This window comes from Delphinus delphis, chromosome 4, assembly GCF_949987515.2.
Source record: "Delphinus delphis chromosome 4, mDelDel1.2, whole genome shotgun sequence".
Lineage (NCBI taxonomy): Eukaryota > Metazoa > Chordata > Mammalia > Artiodactyla > Delphinidae > Delphinus > Delphinus delphis.
In genome coordinates, this window is record NC_082686.1 from 47,618,033 (window position 1) to 47,643,549 (window position 25,517).

At 36.3% G+C, this 25,517-nt stretch overlaps 1 protein-coding gene across 3 annotated transcripts in view; it reads left to right on the plus strand.

Moving 5' to 3' along the window:
* TBC1D23 (TBC1 domain family member 23) overlaps positions 1-25,517 on the plus strand; it is a 67,031-nt gene that overhangs the window by 14,833 nt on the left and 26,681 nt on the right. For all 3 annotated transcript variants that reach the window (XM_060010542.1, XM_060010541.1, XM_060010543.1), the window contains exons 2-9: positions 10,944-11,055; positions 12,653-12,758; positions 13,808-14,012; positions 19,020-19,143; positions 22,635-22,759; positions 22,851-22,897; positions 23,719-23,822; positions 25,180-25,302. In XM_060010542.1, the coding sequence (XP_059866525.1) occupies positions 10,944-11,055; positions 12,653-12,758; positions 13,808-14,012; positions 19,020-19,143; positions 22,635-22,759; positions 22,851-22,897; positions 23,719-23,822; positions 25,180-25,302 (946 nt within the window). The remainder of the gene's footprint in view (positions 1-10,943; positions 11,056-12,652; positions 12,759-13,807; positions 14,013-19,019; positions 19,144-22,634; positions 22,760-22,850; positions 22,898-23,718; positions 23,823-25,179; positions 25,303-25,517) is intronic.

The window sequence follows — 25,517 nt, forward strand, 5'->3', positions numbered from 1 at the left end:
TTTAAATCAATTCCTCATTTTAGGACAACTTACATTGTGTGTAGTTTTTCATAGTTAAAATAAGCACTGCTTTGAACATGCCTGTAGCTGACTCACTTTACTCATTCTTAATTATTGCTTGGTGAAAGGTATATATGTTAAAAGGGAATCCATAAATGTTATTTAAATTATTCAAAAAGTACATACAAATATAATATGTATTATAAGTATACTCAAGCTGTACTGACTGATGCTATGTGAGAAGTGAAAGTTTCCTTCCTATTTCATTTCTCTGAAGTACCCACCTTTCACGATTTTGTTTTTTGTTCAAATGGATACTATCATAATTCTAAATAATATTTGATGCCTGCATTACCTAACTTTTAACATTAAAGAATATTGATTATTGAATAATTCTTGAGGGAATTTGTGCTAAGGATAAGTGGGAAAAGATTAGCACAAGGAAAATTTAGAAAGTACATAAATACCAAACAGTAGGGGGACAGCCAAATCAATTACTCAGCCATTAAAAATCTTATTTTTTAAAAGTATTGAATGACTCAGAGAAATGTGTGTGATATTTTTGAAAAATATAAATGAGTGAATCCTGCAGAGCATAAAATTATATATTCAATATAAGGACTTACCTGGTAGTCCAGCGGGTAAGATTCCAAACTCCCAATGCAGGGGGCTCGGGTTCGATCCCTGGTCGGGGAACTAGATCCCTCACACATGCTGCAACTAAGAAGTCCACATGCCGCAACTAAAGATCCTGCATGCCACAACTAAGACCTGGCGCAGCCATAATAAATAAATAAACAAATATTTTAAAAATACGCTTATTAAAAATATACATATATTCAATATAACAGTTTTTATGTGTATATATGTTTCTGTACACACACACATACACTTACACACATACATATATATGAAAAACTGAAAAGTTATTTACGGAATGTTAATCTTATGGTAATAGAATTGTGGTTGTTTCTGTTTTTTTTTTTTTTTTTTTTACTTTTAATTGGAGTACGGTTGATTTACAATGTTTTGTTAGTTTCAGGTGTACAGCAAAGTGAATCAGTTACGCATATGGATATATCCACTCATTTTTAGATTATTTTCCCATATAGGCCATTACAGAGTATTGAGTGGAGTTCCCTGTGCTTTACAGTAGGTCCTTTTTAGTTATCTATTTTATATATAGTAGTGTGTATATGTTAATCCCAACCTCCCAATTTATCACCCCCCCCGACTTGTGGTTGGTTTTTATATTTTTTTATACATTGACCAAATTCTCTAAAATGACTTTTAAAAATGGGAGAATATCATTAAAATAAAGTAATATAAAGATAGTGTGTTGACTTTTGTTTGACAGTTTTACCAAAAAAGGCCATAATAGAAAATATAAATGCCATATAGACCAGTTAGCTGTTCAGAATTAGAAAAAGCCATTTAAGAGCCACATACTTCCCTCCAAGCCTTACTCCTTCACTCATAAATACTGGTCACAAGGAGCGCAGTTCCATATGAAAATGACTGAACAAAAATCTCAGCAAGATAGTAAAGAAAGCAGAAAATTTATCCTCAGAAGCATTTTCACATTTTAAAGAGAGGCAGTATTTTAATGCATTTATTTACTTGGTTTAACTTAAACTTAGAAATAAATTATTTGGGGCTTCCCTGGTGGCACAGTGGTTGAGAGTCCGCCTGCCGATGCAGGGGACACAGGTTCGTGACCCGGTCCGGGAAGATCCCACATGCCGCGGGAGCGGCTGGGCCCGTGAGCCATGGCCGCTGAGCCTGCGCGTCCAGAGCCTGTGCTCCTCAACGGGAGAGGCCACAACAGTGAGAGGCCCGCATACTGCAAATAAATAAATAAATAAATAAATAAATAAATAAATAAATAATTTGACTATGTGATCCCTAAATTATTTTGAAATTCCATAGGAACATGCTATCCCAAGTTCTTTATTAATAATAACACCATTAACTTTATAATGATGAAATATATTTATAAGAATCTTAAGGTCCCTTACATGTTTTTAGTTATCTTTTTTTGTAATATAATTTAAATACAAGAAAATGCACCAATTTTAAGGGTGCAGTTTGATGAGTTTTACCCAGCGTGTACAATCATGTATCCAGCACTGCACTTCCATCACCCCAAAAAGTTCCCTGTACTGCTTCGTAGTCAGTCCCTTTTCCTACCCCCGGCCCTGGAAGCCACAAATCTGTTTCTATCCCTATAGTTCAGCCTTCTGTAAAATTTCAATTAAATGGAACCATTCAGTATATACTAGTCTTTTGTTATAGCTTTTTTCACTAAAAACATAATGCTTTTGAGATTCATCCATGTTGTTACATATAGTTTTTGCCTTTGAAATTCAGAGTAGTATTCCATTTTATACTACAATTTGATTTTCCAATGATGAGTGTGATGGGCATATGTATTTTTCCATTTGGAGGCTGTTATAAACAAAGTTGCTATGAATATTCATATATAAGTCCTTGTGTGAATATACGCTTTTGTTTTTCTTAGGTAAATATCTAGAAGTTGAATGGCTGGGTTGAATGGAAAAAATTATGTTTAACTTTATAAGAAACTGCTGAACTGGATACCAAGTTCAGTTCCATTTTTCATGCCCACCAACTGTGTATGAGAGTTGCAGTTTCGCCCTACAATAAATAACATTTGGTGCTGTTAGTCTTTCAGTTTTTCTGGTGGGAATATAGTGCTATCTCATTATGGGTTTGATTTTTATTTTACTTTCCTAATGACTAATGATGTTGAGCTGCTTTTCGTGTACTTATTTGCCGTTCATATGTCTTCTTTTGTGAAGTGTCTGTTCAAATTACTTGCCCATTTTTTGTTAATCAGGCTTTTGTCTTACTATTAATGTTACTCAAAGTGGGAGTGTGGCTGCTCCCTGCTCTGAAGCCAATAAAGAGGCATGGTGGAAAGGAAGGTTTGTTTTATTTGGGGGGCCAGCAGAAGGGGGTGGGGGGTGGACTCCTGCCCATAGGCCAACTCCCACCCACTGACAGTCAGTGGGCAAGAGATTTTATAGGTGAAAAGAGGGGACTACATGCAGAAACCGCATAGTCAGCTCTGACAGTCACCTTGAAATTGGACATGTAGTGGTCTGATCAGCGTCATCTTGTTTGTTTTAAGTACAATTAATCTTCAGTTCCAGGGTCGGTTTGTTCCCGTTTCTTTGAGGACAGTTCTCAGAATTGTGGCAGCTTATGTCATGGCTGCAGTCTGGTCGTCAAGTAGTTAACTTCTTCCACCTGGTGGGGGTTTTAGTATCTATAAGACAGCTCACAGGATATGGCTCAGAATACTATCTGTAGCCATTAAAGAGGAACTAAAGGTCCTTGACTATGCTTAGTGACTAAACTATTATTATTTAGTTTGTTGGACTGTTTTCCTTTGTTTCTGCATTTTCTCACTTCTCTGATTAAACTTATTCTTTGGCTGAAGTTTTTCCACACACAAAAGGCTGGCTGAGGACATGGGGGCAAGGACCATAAGGTCCTGCTCCGTTTCATTAAGTTGTAAGCATTTGGTGTATTTTTTGGACACAGTCCTTTATCAGAAATTTTACATTTTTTTCTCTCATTCTGTGGCATGTCCTTGCCTTGTTTTTCTTTTCAAGAGACGTTTCTAATTTTAATGAAATCTAATTCATCAGTTTTTCCTTTTATGGATCATCCTTTTGGTACATATCTAAGAACTCCTTTGTAACCAAGGTTACAAAGATTTTCTCCTATGTTTTTCTTTCTAAAAGTTTTATAGTGTTGTTCTTGCTTTCAGATCTAAGACCTGCACCGTGCCTGCCTCTTGTCTGTGCTAATTTGAGATCCTTTCTCACTCTTCCCATTTGGTTCTTTACTTCCTTTTCTGCCTGTTTCTGGCTTTGCACACCTTCTGATCAGAATATATCCTGTTGCCTTTTCTGGGGACTCCGAGTTCCAGTCCTGTCCCATTTTTTCCTGGAGGTCAAAATACATTGGAAATCCCCTTTGATTTTGTTACGATAAGAAAAAGTCAATTTTTATTTTTCAGTTTTTTTAAACGAATTATTTGTTTTCTAATGCTGGTCCTGCCTTTTTAAAAAAATTTATTATTTTTTAAAGTTTTTGGCTGCATTGGGTCTTCGTTGCTGCACACGGGCTTTCTCTAGTTGCAGTGTGCAGGCTTCTCATTGCAGTGGCTTCTCTCGTTGTGGAGCACAGGCTCTAAGCACGCGGGCTCAGTAGTTGTGACACACGGGCTCCAGAGCGCAGGCTCAGCAGTTGTGGCGCACGGGCTTAGTTTCTCCACGGCATGTAGGATCTTCCTGGACCAGGGATTGAACCTGTGTACCCTGCATTGGCAGGCGGATTCTTAACCACCGCACCACCAGGGAAGTCCCAAAAAGTCAGTTTCAATTTAAAAGTCAGCTATTGGATTCTCTTTGGTTTTCTATATAAATGATTTTACTTAGAAATAATAATTATATATTTCATTTCATTTAGTCTACTTATATTTGTTTGTCTTACTGCATTGGTCAGGTATCTGGTAATAACGTTGGTAAGTAGAAGCAACACAGGCATTCTTGTCTTGTTGCCAATCTTAACAGGAATGAATTTCAAGTTTTGTTTTTTCCATTAAAAATGACATCTGCAAAAAAAAAAAAAAAAAAATGACATCTGCAATAGGTTTTTAGGAGAAAGCCTTTAAAAAGCTTAAAAAATTCCCTATTTCAAGTTTTCTAAGAGTTGATTCCATCTGGAGAAGAAAAAACTTAACTTTATTAAATCCTTTTTCTTTATCATTGATCACCCAATCTCTCATTCTTTGCCATTAATGTGGTAAATTACAGTGAAAGATTTTTTTTAAACACTGAAACTTCCTTTCACTTTTATGATTAATTCAACTTAGTCACAATGTACTATTTTTTAATACGTTGCTAGATTTGAATTTTTTGTGTTTTTCAGTGTCATAAGTCAAGTTGGCCAATATTTTTTACCTGTTTTTTGTTTTCAAAATTAAACTTAATGGCTTGGCCTTTTTCTTTGTTCTGTAAGAAGTTTTATGAACAAGGATTTTCTGTTCCTTGAGAATTAAATAGAACTTGCTTGTCAAAAAAAAAGTCAGCTATTGTTCAGTAATAATAACAACAGTAATAGTATTCGTGGCTTCTATTTATTGAAGAATTATTATGTGCCAAGTATTGCACTGAATGCTTTGTGTTCAGAAATTTGTTTAAGTGTTAACTGATCTAATACAGGAACTGCTTCTATATATGTTACTTGCTTAATATTACATGGCTATTGAGTTGGGCCAATATTGGTTCTCAGATCTGAATCTAAAGCCTGGATTCATGAACTTTTTTTAAAGATTTATTTATTTTATTTTTGGCTGCATCAGGTCTTAGTTGCGCTGCGTGGGCTTTTTGTTGTGGTGCACAGGCTTCTCTGTAGTTGTGGCGTGCAGGTTTTCTCTCTCTAGTCATGGCGCGCAGGCTCCAGGGTGCGTGGGCTCTGTAGTTGTGGTGCGTGGGCTTAGTTGCCCTGCATCATGTGAGATCTTAGTTCCCTGACCAGGGATTGAACCCACGTCCCCTGTGTTGCAAGGCGGATTCTTTACCACTGGACCACCAGGGAAGTCCCATGAACTGTTCTGGTATACTAAATATAGTTGAATTTTTAAAATTATGGTAGAATAGATACATAAAACTTATCATTTTAACCTTTTAAGTATACAGTTCAGTAGTGTTAACTATATTCCCATTGTTGTGCAGCTAATCTCCAGAACTCTTCTTCTCTTGTAAAACTGAAACTCTATACCCATTAAACACAAACTCCTCATTCCCCCACTGCCTCCAGTCCCCAGCAACCGCCATTCTGCTTTCTGTCTCTATGAATTTGAGTATTCTGGGTGCTCATATAAGTGGAATTGTACATCATTTGTCTTTTTGTGACTGGCTTATTTCATTTTGCATAATGTCCTCAAGAGTCATCCATGTTGTAGCACGTGTCAGAATATCCTTTTCTAAGGCTGTATGATATTCCATTGTGTGTGTGTGTGCGTGTGTGTGTGTATGTATACATGCATACATACATACATGTATATGTATACACACACACCCTATTTTGTTTATCTGTTTATCCATCAAAGGGTATTTAAGTTGTATCCACCTTTGGCTATTATGAATAATGCTGTTATGAGCATGAGTGTACAGATATCTGTTTAAGTTTCTGCTTTCACTTCTCTTGGGTATATATCCAGAAGTGGAATTGCTGGAGCATATGGTAGTTCTATTTTTTTGAGGAATAGCCATACTATTTTCCAAAGTGGCTACACCATTTTACATTCCCACCAACAGTGCATGGAGTTGCAGTTTCTCCACATCCTCACCAACATTTATTTTGTTCTTTCATTCTTTTTTAAAATAGTAGCCATCCTAATGGGTGTGAAGTTTTAATAGACTTGATTTTTAAATTCTTCCAGACTTTCTTGGGAAGAATGAATAATTAATAAGTATTATGTATGCATCATACACTTAACCAATTGAATTATTGATATTAATGTTCAAAATTATGAGACAGTCATGGATTTCCCTGGTGGTGCACTGGTTAAGAATCCGCCTGCCAATGCTAATGCAGGGGACACAGGTTCGATCCCTGGTCCTGGAAGATCCCACATGCCGCGGAGCAACTAAGCCTGTGTGCCACAGGTATTGAAGGCCGTGTGCTCTAGGGCCCATGCTCGGCAACAAAAGAAGCCACCGCAATGAGAAGCCTGCGCACCGCAACAAAGAGTAGCCCCCGCTCACCACAACTAGAGAAAGCCCACACACAGCAACAGAAACCCAACGCAGCCAAAAATAAATTTAAAAAAATAAAATTAAAAACAAAAAAGAGACAGTCATAATAGCCACAAAGTTGAAACAAATCAAATGTCCATTAAGTGATGAATAGTTAAAATATAGTACATTCAATGAAATATCTTTTGGCAATAAATAGCATGTGCTGATACATGCTACAACATTGAAAACGTTATGCTAAGTGAGAGAAACCAGACATAAAGACCATGTATGTATGGTTTTATATATAAAATATCCAGAATAGATAAATGTATAGAGACAGAGAGTAAATCAGTGGTTGCTAGGCTCTGAGAGGTGGGTATAGGGGAATTCAGAATGGCTGTTAATGAATATGGATTTTAAGTGCAGAAAGATATGTAAAAAAATTTTAGGCAATGGACTGTCTTGTTTTCATCCCCTATTTGGAGTGTGTACAATTAAACTTCGCAAACATTTTGAAATTATAGGGAAGAGAAGTGTTTAGAACATGATTAGGAAGAAAACAGAATTTAGAAAAAAGTGTAATATATAGTTAGTTTTTCCCAGTGGCAGATTTTCTGTAACTTTTTAAGTTTTAGGAACACAACATATAGTATAATCTAGTTGCTTTTAAAAATTAAAACTTTAAATATGATTCAATGTACAGCTTATTTGGAAAATAATTACAATACTTCAAATTGAATATATTAATCCTAGAAGCATTTAGAAATGAATGCTTAATTTGGTAGTGTTTGAAAATTCATGTCCCCTCACCCCCTTAACTTGTGTTGTGCAAATGCTTCAGTGTGCTAGAAGTTACTCACCATTTGGTTGAGGAAGAAAAATCTAATTCAGTTGCTAACTTAAATATAATCATTAAAATCATATAAATTTAGTCCCATTGTTTGCCTTGCTGTGATTAGCAGATCGGGTTACAGTGCTTAGATTAGGTGATTTTGCCTCAGAACATCAGGTATGGAGAAATTCCATTAGGATTTATTTAAGTTTTGAAAATATGTCATTGATAGATCATTGACAGAAACCTATACTATTTTTTTAAAATTAATTAATTTATTTGTTTTTATTTTTGGCTGTGTTGTATCTTCGTTGCTGTGCATGGGCTTTCTCTAGTTGACGCAGTCGGGAGCTACTCCTCGTTATGGTGGGCGGGCTTCTCATTGTCGTGGCTTCTCTTGTTGCAGAGCATGAGCTCCAGAGCACAGGCTCAGCAGCTGCCGTGCACGGGCTCTTCGGCATGTGGGATTTTCCCAGGCCAGGGATCGAACCGTGTCCCCTGCATTGGTAGGTGGATTCTTAACCACTGCGCCACCAGGGAAGTGCTATACTGTTATACAAACAAATGTTACAGTTTCAAGGTACAGGTACAGGAAGAGATGCCTTTCTGCTTCTTTCTAACCCTAAAACTTTGGATTTGTTTTGCCTTAAATCTTTGAGCAAAGAAGACAATTACTTACTTTTCGTATTTACTAGGATAAATGGACAAGGCCTGTACTTTTCTATTTTTAAGACCTGTCTGAATATCCAGTACATTTCTATCAACTTTATCTTGTAAGGATATTAAGAAGCCACCATAATCAGAGAAGACTTAAAAAATCTCAACCCACCCAGTCATACTCCACCAGACGTACATTTTTCTTTTGGATATTAGGTATTGCTTGTTCAAAAGTAAAAAGAAATTTGCTTTCCGGGAAGGAAAGTTCTGTCTGAGAGCTAAATGCCATAGAGTTCCTATCTCTTGTTAGGAAATTGACTCTTTTATGAATTAACTTCACTGTTTTCAGCTCTTTTACTAATTTTACATGCACATTTGTAATGTTCAAGGTCTGATAACTAAACATTTGAACACCTTGTTCAGAAGGTAACATTACTTCTAATTGTTTAGTTTGTGAGAAGTACCTTTGACTACTTAAGGTGGAGCATTTTCTGGTCTCTTGCTCATGGTTGTGTTCCTGGAAACCACATTTGTGGTTCCCTGGGGGCAGCATCAAATAATCCAATAGCAGCTGTATCAACAGAGATGTGCTTGTATATTATTATCATTATTATCAAGTACACTGAGGATTGGACATTTTGCCCCAAAGTACTGACTTTGTTGTCTGGAATAGTAAGGGATTTGGCAAAGTTCAAAAAGAAACCAAAGATTTTACACTGAAAAATGCAGAAATTCTAGGGACTTCCATGGTGGTCCAGTGGCTAAGACTCCGTGCTTCCAATGCAGGGGGCCCGGGTTCAGTCCCTGGTCAGGGAACTAGAACCCACATGCCACAACTAAAGATCCCGCCTGTCGCAACTGAAGACTCTGCATGTGGCAAGTGAAAGATCCCGCATGCTGCAACGAAGATCCCACGTGCCGCAACTAAGATCTGACGCAGCCAAATAAATAAATAAATATTAAAAAAAAAGAAAAATGGAAAAATTCTAGTTCTTCATTAATTTGGTAAAAAGAATTTTATCTCATTAAATGGGGTTTTCAGTTCATTTACACATTTAATCATTTAAAAGTATGGTATTTATTAAGAAAGATTCCATTACATTTTCTTTGTGTAATGATTACAAACAATCCTTCGAATTCTAACAGGCTGTCGTGTACATTTTGGCCAAATAGAATAGATAAACCCCAGTCTTTATCAACTATAGACCTTAATTAACTGTCTCAACAGTAGACATGACGTTTCTTTCACTTCCTGGTCCAACACTTCGGTAACCATATAGCAAAAGAACGAAATGTTTCTTGTGTGGTTACTAGTTAGATTCTTAAACATATGAGTTTGTAGTAGCTTGGTTAAGAAATCTTTCAAATTTGATCACGGCTTTTCTGTTGAATTTGAACCCAAGTGATTACATTTTCGTTTAATTCCTTTCCCTTAAGGGGGCAACACTTTGGGAAATTTATACAGTTAAACTAATATTCTTGGAATCCTATGAGTAGAGGAAGGGATTTACATTATCTTATTGAGAGAATGTAATGGGAGTAATTTATTTTCCTCAAAAACCACAAAAATGACAAAATCCTGGTTTTCTGATCCTAGTGGGATGCTCTGCCTTTTAGCCTGCTCCAAAGAATTTTAGGAATTGGCTAAGTTAGGGATTTTTATTTGTACAGATTTCTTATGTATTGTATGCTAAAATTGTAAACAATGACTGGAACCTTAGCCTTTGAGAATTCTGAGGGAATTAGCTATTTTAAGTAGTTATTTCCTGGCTAAAAAACAATTCATACCTTTGTGAAAGTTTTTTTTTTAAGTATTGTTTTAACCATATACAAATGAAAATAAAATTTATTTCATACTTACTTTTCTCCTTAAACATAGTAGACTAAACATAACTGCTTGATGATTTACTTGATAATTTATTTGATGATGTGGTATTATTTTGCTTTAATATATAATAAATACAGTGATGACGTTAGAGTTTTTTTCGTTCCTCTAACAGTTATTGAATATTCACTGTAAGACAGGTATTGTTCTAGGCATGAGATCTGTATAGTTTTGTAGTAGTATTCCCATACCTTGAATTCTTGGCCCAATTTTATGGTTTCTCCTTCTTGCCACCATCTGGCATAATGTTAAGAGCATAAATTCTGGTACCAGACTGTTAAAATTGCAATCCTAGTTCTACTGCTTACTAGTTGTGTGACTATAAGCTATACAACCGCCCTTTGCCTCAGTTTTTATGTCTGTAAGCTAGGGCCAGTGATATAATCTGTTTCATAGGGTTATTGCAAGAATTTAAAGGCATGTGAAATGTTTGAACTGTGCTTGGCACAAAGTTAGTGCTATAGAAAGTTATTAGTCATTATCCCTACTATGAATATTACTATTACTATGACTTCTCAATGCTGTTTGCCCTGTTTCCTGTTTTTAAATTTCTTTAATCTTAGCAAACAGATAACTAAGCTTGCTAGAACTAAGTGTAAAATAAGAATAAATTGACTGTATGAAACCTGAGATTTCCTTTCAAGAAAACAAAATGTAGTGTATGCCTTGGCATTATGTCTAAGAACCTTTCTTTCTTAGACATAACCTTTAATAGGTCATACTTATAAATGAGTACTGAGGAAGGAAAAACAAATAAAATTTATCTTAATAAATGGGACTTGTCTTTCAGGGAAAAAGATCTTGAAGAAGCTTTGGAAGCAGGAGGTTGTGATCTTGAAACTTTGAGAAATATAATTCAAGGGAGACCACTGCCTGCTGATCTGAGGGCTAAAGTTTGGAAGGTAACTAGAAACTGAAACAAATAAAATGTAATGACTTAAGAATAATATTTTAGAATTTTTATTTTCAGTTGTCTTAGTTGCAGAAGTACATGCCACACTTAGAAAATTCATCAAACAGAGCAGCTTGCTAAAATGTGTGTTTCTGTAGTGTTTGGTATATTTAATAATTCAGGTTTTGAAAGGCAGTGCTTTCTTTTGTAGCCATTAGAAATGATGTTTATGAAGATTGTTCACTGAAATGGGAAAATGCAACCAATGAGTAAAATAGGATATATAATTGCAGATATGGAATGATCTCAGCTATGTTTTAAAAAAAAAAGGTAGGGAGAAGAAACAGGTCTCTGGGTGTTAGAATTACAGGAGATTGTCCTTTGCTTTATTTTCCGCTTCAGCTGTTCTCTAGTACATGTGTATTATCATTTTTAAATTTTAAATTAAGATTTTTTTTATGATGAAAAAAGAAGTAGTTCCCTTTGTTAAAACGTGTAAGCAAAGTATAAGATAAAAAACCATCTGTTGGGCTTCCCTGGTGGCGCAGTGGTTGAGAGTCCGCCTGCCGATGCAGGGGACACGGGTTCATGCCCCGGTCCTGGAAGATCCCACATGCCGCGGAGCGGCTGGGCCCGTGAGCCATGGCCGTTGAGCCTGCGCGTCCGGAGCCTGTGCTCCGCAACGGGAGAGGCCACAATGGTGAGAGGCCTGCGTACCGCAAAAAAAAAAAAACCATCTGTTATCTACCACTTATAGGTAGAACACATAATAATGCCTTGGTGACACATCTCATTTTTTCCACTCTGCACATATATATGTAACATATATATGTAACATATATATGTAACATATATATATATGTAACATATGTATGTAACATATATACAACTGTATATAGCATTCTGAATGTTTTGTTATAGAAATTTAAAACACATACAAAGTAGAGAGACTTGTTAGTGAACCCCCATTTACCCATCACTTAGCTTTAACTGTTACCAACATTTGGCCAGTCTTGTTTGATTAGTATTCTATCCTTTCCTCCCCACCCCGCCCACTGGACTATTTTAAAGCAGATCCTTGGTAGCACACTAAAATATTTTAGTATGAAAGTCTAAAAGATAAAGACTTTTAAAATAACCATAACACTATTAAATTGAAAAGAATGGTAATTCCTTAATGTGTCCTCACATGGCTGAAGGGACAAGGGAGCTAACTGGGGTTTCTTTTATAAGGGGGCTAATCCCATTCATGAGTGTTCCACCCTCATGTCCTAATCACCTCTCAAAGGCCCTGCCTGTATTTACCAAAACATTGGGGATTAGGTTTCAACATAAATGAATTTGGGTGAGGGGACACAGACATTCAGTCTATAGCATTAATGATGTTTGCTTGAAATAAATTTACATATATAATTATGTAAATATTTTGTGTAATTCATTTTATTCACTGGATTAACATGAAATAGTAAAATTTGCTATAGATACATTACTTTGTAATCTTTGAAGTGTGCATTATTCCTAAATTCAGGCCTCCATTATTATAGCATATTTTCCAAGAATGAGAAATAACATATGAAGCTGTTTGCTTTTTTTAATCTTTCTTCCAGATTGCTCTAAATGTTGCAGGAAAAGGAGATAGTTTGGCATCCTGGGATGGTATTTTAGACCTGCCAGAACAGAACACTATTCACAAAGATTGTCTGGAGTTTATTGGTAAGTTTAATAATTGTTTTCAAACAGGGAAAAAAATTTCAAATAATTTTTGGATGGAGGAGTTGCTCTTTAGTAGAATTAACTTGTTATAATTTGGGATATGTTGAATTTGTAAAGGGCTAATAAATAGCTTTAGAACTTCTTTTTTGAAATTCTTATGAAATAATGTCTAATATTTTAAGAGAGTCTGATTTTTAGTGTTTCTTTCGCATTATGTTTGATTAAACATTAACATACTTATGTTTAATTCTTTAAGTACCTTTACAGTTTTGTGGCAGTTTTAAATTGTTTTTTGGATAATTGAAGATCTGTATGATTGTATACAGTCCTCAGATTTAAGGGGGCTGTGTTCCAAAAGTTCATCTGTAAGTCGTAAGTCATGATCTGTTATAGAAAAAGTATTGTAAATCATGGGTGAATAGGTTTCCAATCACCCCACAAGGTCTTTTGAAGATTAAATTAATTTGGTTTGTATTTTTCTTTTTTAATTCATCTATAGTCCATTGGTCTTTTTGTTTCTTTCTCTGTCACATTTTAGTTAAATTATTGGCTAAATAAGCTTTTTTGCTAACCTCAACAGAAGCACTATTGCTGATGTGGGCAAAGGAAAGGGAATTTGGTGGTGGAGAATGAATCACTTTCCCTCCCCTTGACAAAGCTATAGTGGCAGCTGCCCATTATGGGGCAGATGATAATCTGTTATTTGGAAAACACTTTTTTGCTTTCCAGGAATGTGGGTTATGCCTACCTTTCCTGCTTCAGATTGTCCATTCTTGTATATATCTATATGTTATATAGATACATATAAGATACATATATATCTATATAACATATATATATAGGTCAAGTATTATTAACTTAGTAAATACTGAATACCTAGTGAATATGAATAAGTATAAGGAAAAATATGCTTTTATGTAGTTCTATTTTGCCCTTGACATACTCTAAATAGAGTAAGGTAGTATTGTATATTTGTAACCCAGTATTTTGTCCAATAACTGAGCATCTAACAGGCCCTTGGTAACTTTATTTTGACACTTATTTTCTAGACCAGCTTTCAGTGCCCGAAGAGAAGGCAGCAGAATTACTTTTGGATATTGAATCTGTAATTACCTTTTATTGTAAATCACGTAACATTAAATATAGCACGTCCCTTAGCTGGATACATCTACTCAAACCGTTGGTGCATCTTCAACTGCCACGCAGCGATTTATACAACTGCTTTTATGCTATCATGAATAAGTACATTCCCAGGTAAAATATTATTTAGTTATTACACTTTTAAAAATGAATAAAGGTCTAGTTTGTTTTGAACTAAAGTTGTTAGATTTATTTTGATGGTAAAGTAAATGGTTCAAATAATTTTTAAGGTTGTTTGAATCATAATTGTTACTTGACTTTATTTTTGTGGTTATAAACATTTTTTAAAGGATTCTTTAGTTAAGAATTTATGCAATGGAATATTACTCAGCCATGAAAAGGAAAGAAATTGGGTCATTTGTAGAGACGTGGATGGACCTAGAGTCTGTCATACAGAGTGAAGTAAGTCAGAAAGAGAAAAACAAATATTGTATATTAATGCATATATGTGGAATCTAGAAAAATGGTACAGATGAACCTATTTGCAGGGCAGGAATAGAGACGCAGATGTAGAGAACCGGGGGGTAAGGGGGAGTGGGATGAATTGGGAGATTTAGATTGACATATATACACTAACATGTGTAAAATAGGTAGCTAGTGGGAACCTGCTATATAGTACAGGGAGCTCAGCTCAGTGCTTTTAGATTGACCTGTATACATTAACGTGTAAAATAGATAGCTAATGGGAACCTGCTGTATAGCACAGGGAGCTCAGCTTGGTGCTCTGTGATGACCTAGGTGGGTGGGATGGGGGTGGGGTGGGAGGGAGGTCCAAGAGGGAGGGGGTATATGTATACATATAGCTGATTCACTTCGTCATACAGCAGAAGCTAACACAACATTGTAAAGCAATTATACTCCAATTTAAAAAAAAGTAATTTATGCTTCTAGGGTTTATATATGCAGTATAACTCTTCATAGTTTTTTGATTTCTTTACTTATAAAACAGTAACATAGTGTCTAAGTAAAAAGTAAAATTTTTGGAGTGCTGCTACTTTTTTTTTTTTTTTTTTTTTTTGTGGTACGCGGCCTCTCACTGTTGTGGCTTCTCCTGTTGCGGAGCACAGGCTCTGGACGTGCAGGCCCAGCGGTCATGGCTCACGGGCCCAGCCGCTCTGCGGCATGTGGGATCTTCCCGGACTGGGGCACAAACCCGTGTCCCCTGCATCGGCAGGCGGACTCTCAACCACTGCGCCACCAGGGAAGCCCTGGAGTGCTGCTACTTTAAATGAGGTGCTGGGGTTACAGCTTGGAATGTAGTCCTAGAAATACAGGCGTTGAACAAGTAATTAGAAGTGCGCTGAGTGTCAGGAAGGTGAAATATAGAGTGCTATGGGAATGTATAATGGGGGTGACCTAACTTGCCCTGGAGGTCAGGGAGGTCACCTCTGGGAACGTGACACTTAAGTTGAGTCTAGACAGATGTGTAGGTCGTTGTGGGGGGCAGGGGAAGGGGGGTGGGTAGTAGCAGGTGTTGCACTTACGAGGCCAGAAAGAATTCTTGTAGTTCTCAGTGCTGTGGATCAGGTAGTCGGGATTTTAGAGCCAAAAGGGACTTTTGACATAATCTAGACCAGTGGTTTGGCTGCACAGTGAACCTTTGATGCACATTGGAATCATTGGGGGGAGTTCTTAAAAATTCTGATGCCCATTTACATACCTGACTAATTAAATCCCATCTCTGAGGAGGACATTGGTGCACTGATGTTTGTTTAGGTTTAGAGCTTCTCGCTTGATTGCAGTGTGCAGCTGTTCTGGAGCTTGATAGTTAAGTGACTACCATTTTTTTCTGCTTTACTGTGCGGTAACACACTATATTAGGTGTAGGTCCTTTGTGTATTTTCTCATTTAAACAGTGACCACTGTAAGGTATGTATCTCTGATTTACAGCTGCAGAAACTGAGGCAAAGAAGGACATTAAATGACTTATTCAGGATTACACTTCTGCTTTATGACTGAGTCAGGATTTGAACCTAAGTTTGATTGGACACCTGTGCTTTAACTAATAAGGTTCTCCACCCTCGTTGCTTATTAGAATCAACTGAAGAACTTTTTTTTTTTTCTTTTATAGCTTAAAGTATCATTCACATATTACAAAATTCATCCTTTTAGTAGGTACAATTCAGTGGTTTTTAGTATGCTCACAGAGTTGTGCAACCATAGCCACAATCACTTTTAGAATGTTTCTGTCACCCCCAAAAGAAACCCCAATACTCATTAGCAGTCAACTCTCCGTTTTCCCCTAATACTGTCAGCCCTAGGCAACCACTTATCTTTCTCTATGGATTTGCCTATTCTGGAGAATTTATATAAATGGAATCATATAATATGTGGTCTTTTATGACTACCTTCTTTCACTTAGTATAGTGTTTTAAGGATTCATCCATATTATGGCATATATCAGTACTTATTTCTTTTTATTGCCAAGTAATATCTCATTGTATGCACAATATAAAATACCACATTTTATTTACTCATGCAACAGTTGCTGGACATTTGGATTGTTTTCACTTTTTAGCTATTATGAATAGTGCATTTGTGAACATTTGTGTACAAGTTTTTATGTGGACATGTATTTCATTTCTTTTGGGTATGTACCTAGGAGTGGAAATGTTGAATCATATGGTAAATCCGTGTTTAACCTTTTGAGGAATTGCCAGATTTTTCTACAACAACATTTTATATTCCCACCAGCAGTGAATGAAGATCCCAGTTTCTTTGCATCCTTGTTAACATTTTTTTTTTTAAATTATAGCCAGACTGAGTGTGAAGTGGTGTCTCATTATGGTTTTGATTTGCATTTCCCTGACAGCTAATGATTTTCTGCTTTTTTTCATGTGCTAAGTGACAATTTGTATATCTTCTTTGGAGAAATGTCTGTTCAGCCAAAGAACTTTTAAAACATACTGGTTCTTGAAGTTTCAACTATAAATAGACTATGTAGAGCCATGTAGGGGTTTTTTTGTTTTTGTTTTAACTCCCATGTGACTCTAGTGTACTCCAGAGTGGAGAACCTCTGTGCTACCTGGAAGCGATAGTGCTTCATGTTAGGAAAACAGACCCAGAGATGCCAGAATACAGGGCTAAGGTCATGGTAAAGCTGAGACTGGAATTCATATTTGGGAGTCTTCTGTTATACTAAGTCTCTCAACTGCTTATATTCTACCACCTCTCAGTGTAACAGAGCTAGTAATAGCAAGGGACATGATATTCCAGCTTTCTCTCGACAGAATGTTGGCGGTGGTAGTTACTAATAGAGGGATTGGGGTTTACATTGAGCTGTGTAACATACCGTCTTGTCAGGTTCTCCAGTTACTGTTTCCATGAGTTCCACATGTAACACAATGCTCCAGGGTCAGTGTTAATACCCCTGCATAGGGCCCAGCCCCACAAAATGCTGCTAGAACAACTCCACTATAATGTATCTTCTTATTACAGATTCAGATATAACATAGGTAGAATTCTATCAAGCACAGTGCTTTGCAGTGGAGAGTAACTTTGTAATACACAGCTATTAAATGAATAGATGCTGTTGCAATGGCTGACTCTCTGAGATGTTCCACTTTTTCTGAGGCAAACTAGGCAATTGTCCTTACATCGTATGTCCCTACTCTGCTTACAACCTGTGTTTATGTGTTTTGTTTTAGCAGTCTATTGCCTTGCATACGTAGAGTGGGGAAAGTATTCAGATTAAGGAGGAAGTAATCTTGCCAATATGAATCCACTTCTGTCTTTGGGCATCTGAATTACCAATTTAGGGCTTTTTCTACAAAACTTCCCTGTTATCTGCAGTATTAGAAAATGGTAGATAGAGGGTCATACCAAATCCTGGCATTGACCTTAGAGCTTAGTTTTGTAGAAATTATTTTTCATTATTCCCATTGGAATAGCACTTTGAAACATTCCTTATCAATGCTTTTATGTTAAAACTGACATTCATTTCATTAACTTTTTTGCATGAAGCCTTTTACCTTGTTTCAGTGTTTTTTTTTCTTTGGCCATGCCCTGCAGCATGCAGGATCCTAGTTCCCCAACCAGGGATCAAACCCCCGCCCCTTGCAGTGGAAGCGTGGAGTTCCAACCACTAGACTGCCAGGGAAGTCCTTCAGCTTTTTTATAGTTTGCTTTTTTTAGACTGTACATCTACCAAAGTACCACTTGTTGAAATATTAAATTACATATGTGGAAGGGTAGTATGCATAATGGTTTAATGCCCAGTTTCTGTGTACAAGTCTTAGTTCCATCACTTCTTAGCTACATGACCTTGGGTGGGCTGCTTGACCGCAGCTAAGCCTCATTTTTCTCATCTGTAAAGTGAAGATGATAATAGTGTCTTTCATAGTTGCCTGTAAAGATAAAATGAGGTAACTTTGTAAAGTGTCTATTATAGTGTCTGGCACATGGTATTTCCTCAATAAATACTGACTTTTATTATGATGGCCTGTGCTTTGAGCTGTTTAAATTTTTTTAAGTTTTTAATGATTTATGAGACATAGGGGAACAAGGTAAGAAGTAGTACAGTTACTCAATAAGGTCAGTGTTTGGCACCTCCCAGGATTCACTCTGAGCACCTGATACCCAGGCCACTTCAACAGCTTCTAAGGCTCTGGGTCCACTATTTTGGAATGTTCATCTGTGGCCATTTCAGACTTGTACCTTTGCTGAAGGATTCCTAATTGAGTACATTAACTGTGGAGCTAACCTGAAGCCTTTCTAGGAGTTTCTTCTTATTTGGCAGGGAAGAAGGGAGCTGGACTTCCTCAGGACTCTCCAGATATCCTTTTGGGATCCAAAACTTATCAAAACAACCTAAGTGGTCCCACTGTTTTCATTGGTCCTTGTAGTCCTTTCTCCTGAGTGCTGCCTGGGTTCACCTGGAAAGACTCTGCCTAGAGTTGGCTGTAGACCTGATGTTTCTACAGACTTCTTTCAGGTCAGGTATATCAGGTGTTAGCAAGAGAGGTCTGCCCGGTTGTATCAGGCAGGCTTGCTGTTGTCAGTGCTGTGGTGTTCAGATGTTCTGTGGTAGGGAGGGGAGGTGGGTATTGCAGGAGGATCGGTTACTGACATGATCATTTCTGACCTATTAATGCAAGAAACTTTGCTGCTTTTGTTTTTTAGGGATTGTTCTCTGAAGGGGAGACCATTTCATCTTTTCCGATTACTCATCCAGTACCATGAGCCAGAGCTTTGTTCTTTTCTTGATACAAAGAAAATTACTCCAGACTCCTATGCACTCAACTGGGTAATAAAGTGAAAGTAGGAACACTTAATGAAAAATAGCTTTCTATAAAACTATAGTTAGGTGTTTTTTTTCCCCCCAAGGAAGAGAAAGAAAAGCACTAAATTATAGACTATTACTATTTAAACCAAAGGAGTAAAATTATTGGCACTTCAAAAATGATTTTTTTTTGCTCTTCACTTACATTAGTTTAAATTATTTAATATGAAGTTTAGCCTTTTGTTGTTTTACAAATATATGTAAATATATGTGATATATTTACTTATGTATAATATATATATGTAATATATATAAATATATGATCTGTATCAGTTCACTTTAAAACTGTGATTAAATTGTTGATAGTATGTATAAGAATTGATATCCAATGACAAGGAAAATAACAAGATTATCAAATGATTAATATAAAAGAATATAAAGTACATCTCAGGGACTTTCCTTGTGGCGCAGTGGTTAAGAATCCGCCTGCCAATGCAGGGGACACGGGTTTGAGCCCTGGGCTGGGAAGATCCCACGTGCCGCAGAGCAACTAAGCCCGTGTGCCACAACTACTGAGCCTGCGCTCTACAGCCTGCGAGGCACAACTACTGATCCCACGCACCACAACTACTGAAGCCCACGTGCCCTAGAGCCTGTGCTCCGTGACAAAAGAATCCACTGCAATCAGAAGGTTGCGCACTGCAACAAAAGAGTAGCCCCCGCTTGCTGCAACTAGGAAAAGTCCGCACGCAGCAATGAAGACCCAACGCAGCCAAAAAATAAATTAAAAAAATTTTAATAAAAGTACATCTCAGTACTCTGTCATTCTATATTTGTATTTTTATTTTTTTTAATTTTATTTATTTTTGGCTGCGTTGGGTCTTCATTGCTGCGCATGGGCTTTCTCTAGTTGCGGTGAGCGGGGGCTACTCTTTGTCGTGGTGTGCGGGCTTCTCATTGTGCTGGCTTCTCTTACTGTAGAGCACTGGCTCTAGGCGCACGGGCTTCAGTAGTTGCGGTGCGTGGGCTCAGTAGTTGTGGCGCACGGGCTTAGTTGTTCTGCAGCATGTGGGATCTTCCTGGACCTTAGCTCAAACCCGTGTCCGCTGCATTGGCAGGTGGATTCTTAACCACTGTGCCACCAGGCAAGCCCTATATTTGTATTTTTAAATGGGAAGTTCTGTTATTTCTAGGTCAGTGGTTCTCAAACCTTTTGGTCTCAGGACCTCTTACACTCAACATTTATTGAGGAGCCACAATTTATGTGGATTATGTTGGTTAGAAATTAAGAAATTTTAACCATTTATTAATTCATTTAGAAGTAGCGATAAATCCAATGCATGTTAACATAAATAGCCTATTTTTAAATGAAAATTAACTATTTTCCAAAAAGAAAATCAGAATAGTGACATTTTTTAATATTTTTGCAAATCTCAATATTTGGTTAGGGCACAGGCAGGTACGTTCTCATATCTTCTCTATTGAATCTGTGATGATACCATATTTCATGTAGCCTTTGGAAAATTCTGTTGTTCATTTGTGAGAGAATGAATATGAAAAAGGCAAAATCTAAGTATTATTATGAAAATAGCTTTGACATCACAAATACCCTGTAAATACTCTTGGGGACTTCCAGGGCTCCTCAGACCATACTTTGAGAACTGCTCTTCTAGGGTAACTTGAAGATCTTTCTGAAACAGTGATTGGGTTCTAGAAGAATATACATATATTCAAAATTTTTAATGTATTCCTTGATCATGTCTTACCTAGCTTTTCTTCAGGAAGGATTCCATTTCTGCCACTTATTAACCATGTGATTTAATACACTTAGCCTCTGAGCTTCGATTTCTTCATCTGTAAAATGGAACTAATAATAGTACCTATCTCAGAACATGATGAGATGAGTAATGAGGAAATGGTGACTAGAGAATCGCAACTGGTTTCAGCTCTGGCATACTAAATCTCACACTGCAGCAGCCTATTCTTTCATTCCTTCTCGGCTGCAGTCTTCTCACTTTGAGTAAAAATAATAAAATTGTAGTTTCTCTGAGATTCATATGTTGCTATTAAATCTACTTATTTGTGTTGAAGTAAGAAACTTTCTTTTAAGCATTCTGGTATGTTAATAGGGATCTCTCTTGTCACATTATGCCTGGTAAATGCCATTTCTGTGACCAGAACTCTGAAGTAGTACTCAGTGCTGCTAGCAGATTGTAACTGAGTACTGAAACTACCAGTTTCACTTTGTCAATGCCCCAAGTAGTTCATTCTTGCTACTAGTATCATGTCTATGGGATGGAGTCTTTTTTTTTTTTTTTTTAAATCATGAGATGAAACAAAATGAATTCCTAAACTTTGAGAACTCATAACTGTGAATGATGCAATGGTAGCTTTAGTTTAGCTAACTGAATTTAATGAAGACCATATCAAGATGCTATTCTGTTTGTATTTGCATCTTCTGTATTTGTAATAGTAATTTTTAAACAGTTACAGAAAGCATTCGAAGCATTATGTACTTTAAAAGCTTTGAGGTCAGCTGTAATAGCAGTTACATCAGCTGTGGAGTGTCAGGCTTTTTCTAGCCCAAACATCACCATTTACTAGCTCTGTGATGTTAGGAAGGTTATTTAATAGACGTCTGTTTTCTTACCTATAATATGGGGAGGAAAATGTCTATTTTGAAGGACTGTTGTGGGAATATTTAGAATAAGAGATATATAATAAAAGATATGTGGCAGTAATTTAGTACCTGGCACAAAATATTCACTAAATGTATTTGTTCTCATTAGCTCCCTTTAGCCATTAAGACTGTTTGAAATTTAACTTCTAGATGGAATTGTTTCTGTATCTAATAAAAATGGAATAATCTAAAAATATCACTGAATTTATGCAATTTAAAACACAGTTGGGCTCTAGAGGAACTTACACATTAACAATTCTTTTATTTGAAGTAGAAAACCATAGAGCTCCTGAAACATTTTGAGGGACGTGAATGTTGTCTCATCTGTTTCAAATGATGTGCAAGTAAGATTGGGGAACAATTTGCCTTTAAATTGTCCTTACAGTTTCATTTGGTGCTCTTAACTAAAATTACCATGCTTGATCCTCACAATTACCTTGCAAGTTAAGTACTTATAGTAGTTACCCTCACAGAGCTCGTGGGGTTATTATGCTGTGGCAGATATGTGCTAGTTACTGTATATATGTGCTAGTTACTGTATATACTCTAGGTTAGAGGATGGGTAGTAGTATTCCTTTTTTTTTTTTTAAAACAGAAGTAGAAATGGAAGCTCTAGAGGTTAAGTGACATACCCTAAGTTATACAGCTAGTAAGTGGCTTCATTGTGCCTTGAATCCACATGTTCTGCCTTTGGATTACATAGAGTAAAGTTAAGGTACAACTTAAATATCAGGTACAGACAGTTTGATATAGTGTTACTCATTTGCCTGAATACTTTTAAAAGAACAAGTCGTTGCCAGTGGTTTATCTCTCTCATTTCATTTCCTGATTACAGCTTGGAAGTCTTTTTTCCTGTTACTGTTCCACTGAAGTCACTCAGGCAATATGGGATGGATATCTACAACAAGCAGATCCATTTTTTATTTATTTCTTAATGTTAATAATCCTTGTTAATGCAAAGTAAGTATTAAGTTGACTAGATTTTTTCCTCTCTGTTCTCAGGGTGCTCTGTTGATATTTAACTCAAATTCATTTGATTCTCTTTTTACAGAGAAGTCATTTTAGCACAGGAGTCTAACAGCAAAGAAGAAGTTATCCGTAAGTATTATTTAATGTGGAGAAAACATTTCAAGTCAGTTTTCTGAAACTCGGTTTCCTCATGTATAAATTTAGAATACTCTAGAAGAGCTCTGAGGTTCCATTCAACTCTTACACACTCTCCACGTACAGACCTTAAAGACTGTTGCCCCTGATTTGCCACCCTTATTCATTCCTTCTATGTATTTTTCACTCTTTCAATTCTTTTCCATATACTCTTTTTTTGGTTTCATTGTTCAGATAAACTGCCCTCCTCTCACTCTCCCCTTCCTTCTTCCTTAATTTGCCTTTGAATACTCAGCTCTTACAAGTGTATCCGTTGTTGAAGTCTTGGTTCTTCGTTTGGGTCCTCCCCCACTCTAGCTCCCACACAGATTTAGTTACTTGCTCTCTATAGTGCCTGGCACTTTGTACTGTGTGTGTTACGGTGTTTGTCTCACTATGTTATAATGATTTATAGTCACATTTCTCAAACCAGACAAAGTTCCTTAAGTCAGGAACCATTTCTTGGTCATTTTTTATTTCCAGGGACCCTGACATTTATTATGTGTTCATTGAATAAATCACACTATTCCAATCGAGGCTAATGAATTTGATTTGATTGCCAGATACCATCATTCACTAAGAGCAGAACTGTATTAACAGTTTCAGTTCCTTTGGGGAAAATCCACTTCTCAAGCAGTTTTCAGTGCATCACTGTTGAGATTCCATTTATATAGTTCAGATGTTGAAGATAAACCAACTTTGATATGTAAATAATGTTCATTACTGTATTTTTCACAAAAAACCTTTTTAATATTATATTTGTAATCATATTTCAGAGTTCTTGGAAAATACTCCATCCAGTTTGAATCTAGAAGATATAGAAGACCTTTTCTCTCTGGCTCAGTATTATTGCAGTAAAACACCAGCTTCATTTAGGAAGGTATCAGACAAGAAATCACCTACTTCAGTATTTCACATTTTGTGCATTGTTTTATGTTTATGTTGTATCCACTTCAGTTAAAATACTCTAGGTTGTCCTTCTTTTCTTTTTATGTGTTACAGTTTTGTGTGATTTTTTTCACTGTAAATACTCTCCCTAACGGAGGAACAGACATTAAAAAAGATACTATACAAATATTCTAGGAACCATTTCACCTCTACTCTGATTATTATTTCTGATCATGAGACTATTGACTATAAGGTACTTCTTAAATTAATGCTTCCTTGATGTTAAAAAATATAAATATTACAAAAATCTGATGGAGGATATATAATTATGCCTTCTTTATCTGGAGTTCAGCTTTGCACAAGTTTAATGCTGCTGAGCTGTCTTTTAAACAGAAAAGGGTCACTTAGCTCCATAGAGACCTAGAACCTTTCTCAGATCAGACAAGTGCTTTCAAGAGAAAGGACACCAGATTAGAAGCCCAAGTGCTGTGAGCTCCTAGAAAGTAAAACTCTAAGAAGCAAAAGCTAGTAACGGGGAGGCACAGGAGTACCATTTATAAACAATTTGTGACCTCAGGTGCTCATGAGAGCATTATTGTTTTTTTTGTTTTTTTTTTTAAGGCATTCTAGCATCATAATTGCTAGTTGGAAGTTATCGTGTCACTGAAACATTAAGATGAGATTAAATTATGTTCAATATAGTGTGTTCAGGAGGCAGACAAGGGAAACCTTGTAAGAACATTTCCCTCAAAACTAATTAATTACAAAAGAAATTTATTTCTAGGGACTAGTTTCAGCTATTTTAATAATTGCCTTATGTAGAACACCTCATTTCCCAACAGTGTTGACTAAGTTAGGTGGTGGGGTAGTGGTTATGATACTGGATGAAAAAGAAGTCTTATCCTTTTCTTTCCAGTCTTTTAAGAGAATAGCTTTTATTCTTCAGACATAAATAATCTGCACTAGCAGTTGCTAATTAGAGCAGGTTTTAGCAGCATATTACACAATTTATGCCATGTTTTTGTTTTCATTTTATTAAAATATAAAAAGTTGTGAGTAACCATTTAAAAATTTACTATTTAAATATAGGTGATAATATAGAAAATAGCTGTGTAGAATGTGTTATTTTTTCTTAGTCTTTCATTTTGTGTGAAATCTAATGGGGACTTTGTATGCAGACTTTTTGTAGCTTTTAGCCTGTAAGATATGAGAGGATATGTTAAATCACATGACTCAAAGATGTTATGTAATTATTTTACCTTTTGTCTTGGTCTGTTGAGAATAGTTTTAGGAAAAAAGTTTGATTTTATTTTTTCTGCATAATGTTTCAAAAATTCCTCTTCACACAGGATAATCACCATCTCTTTGGTAGTACTTTGTTGGGAATTAAGGATGATGATGCAGATTTGAGTCAGGCACTTTGTCTGGCCATCTCCGTGTCAGAGATCCTTCAAGCAAATCAGCTTCAAGGGGTAAGTAAAAAAAAAAACCCACTGTTTATCAGAAGACTATCCCCTTTAAATGCAAGGAATCAACATTTCCTCCCTGTTTGTTGATTCTCACAAAATTAATTTACTATAACAATGTAGTTGTTTTGCTTTTTTTGAATGATTAATGTGTTAAATCTTCTGTCCATATGCTCATTTTTAAACTGCCAGCTTGCATGTTATTTTACTTGTCAACAACT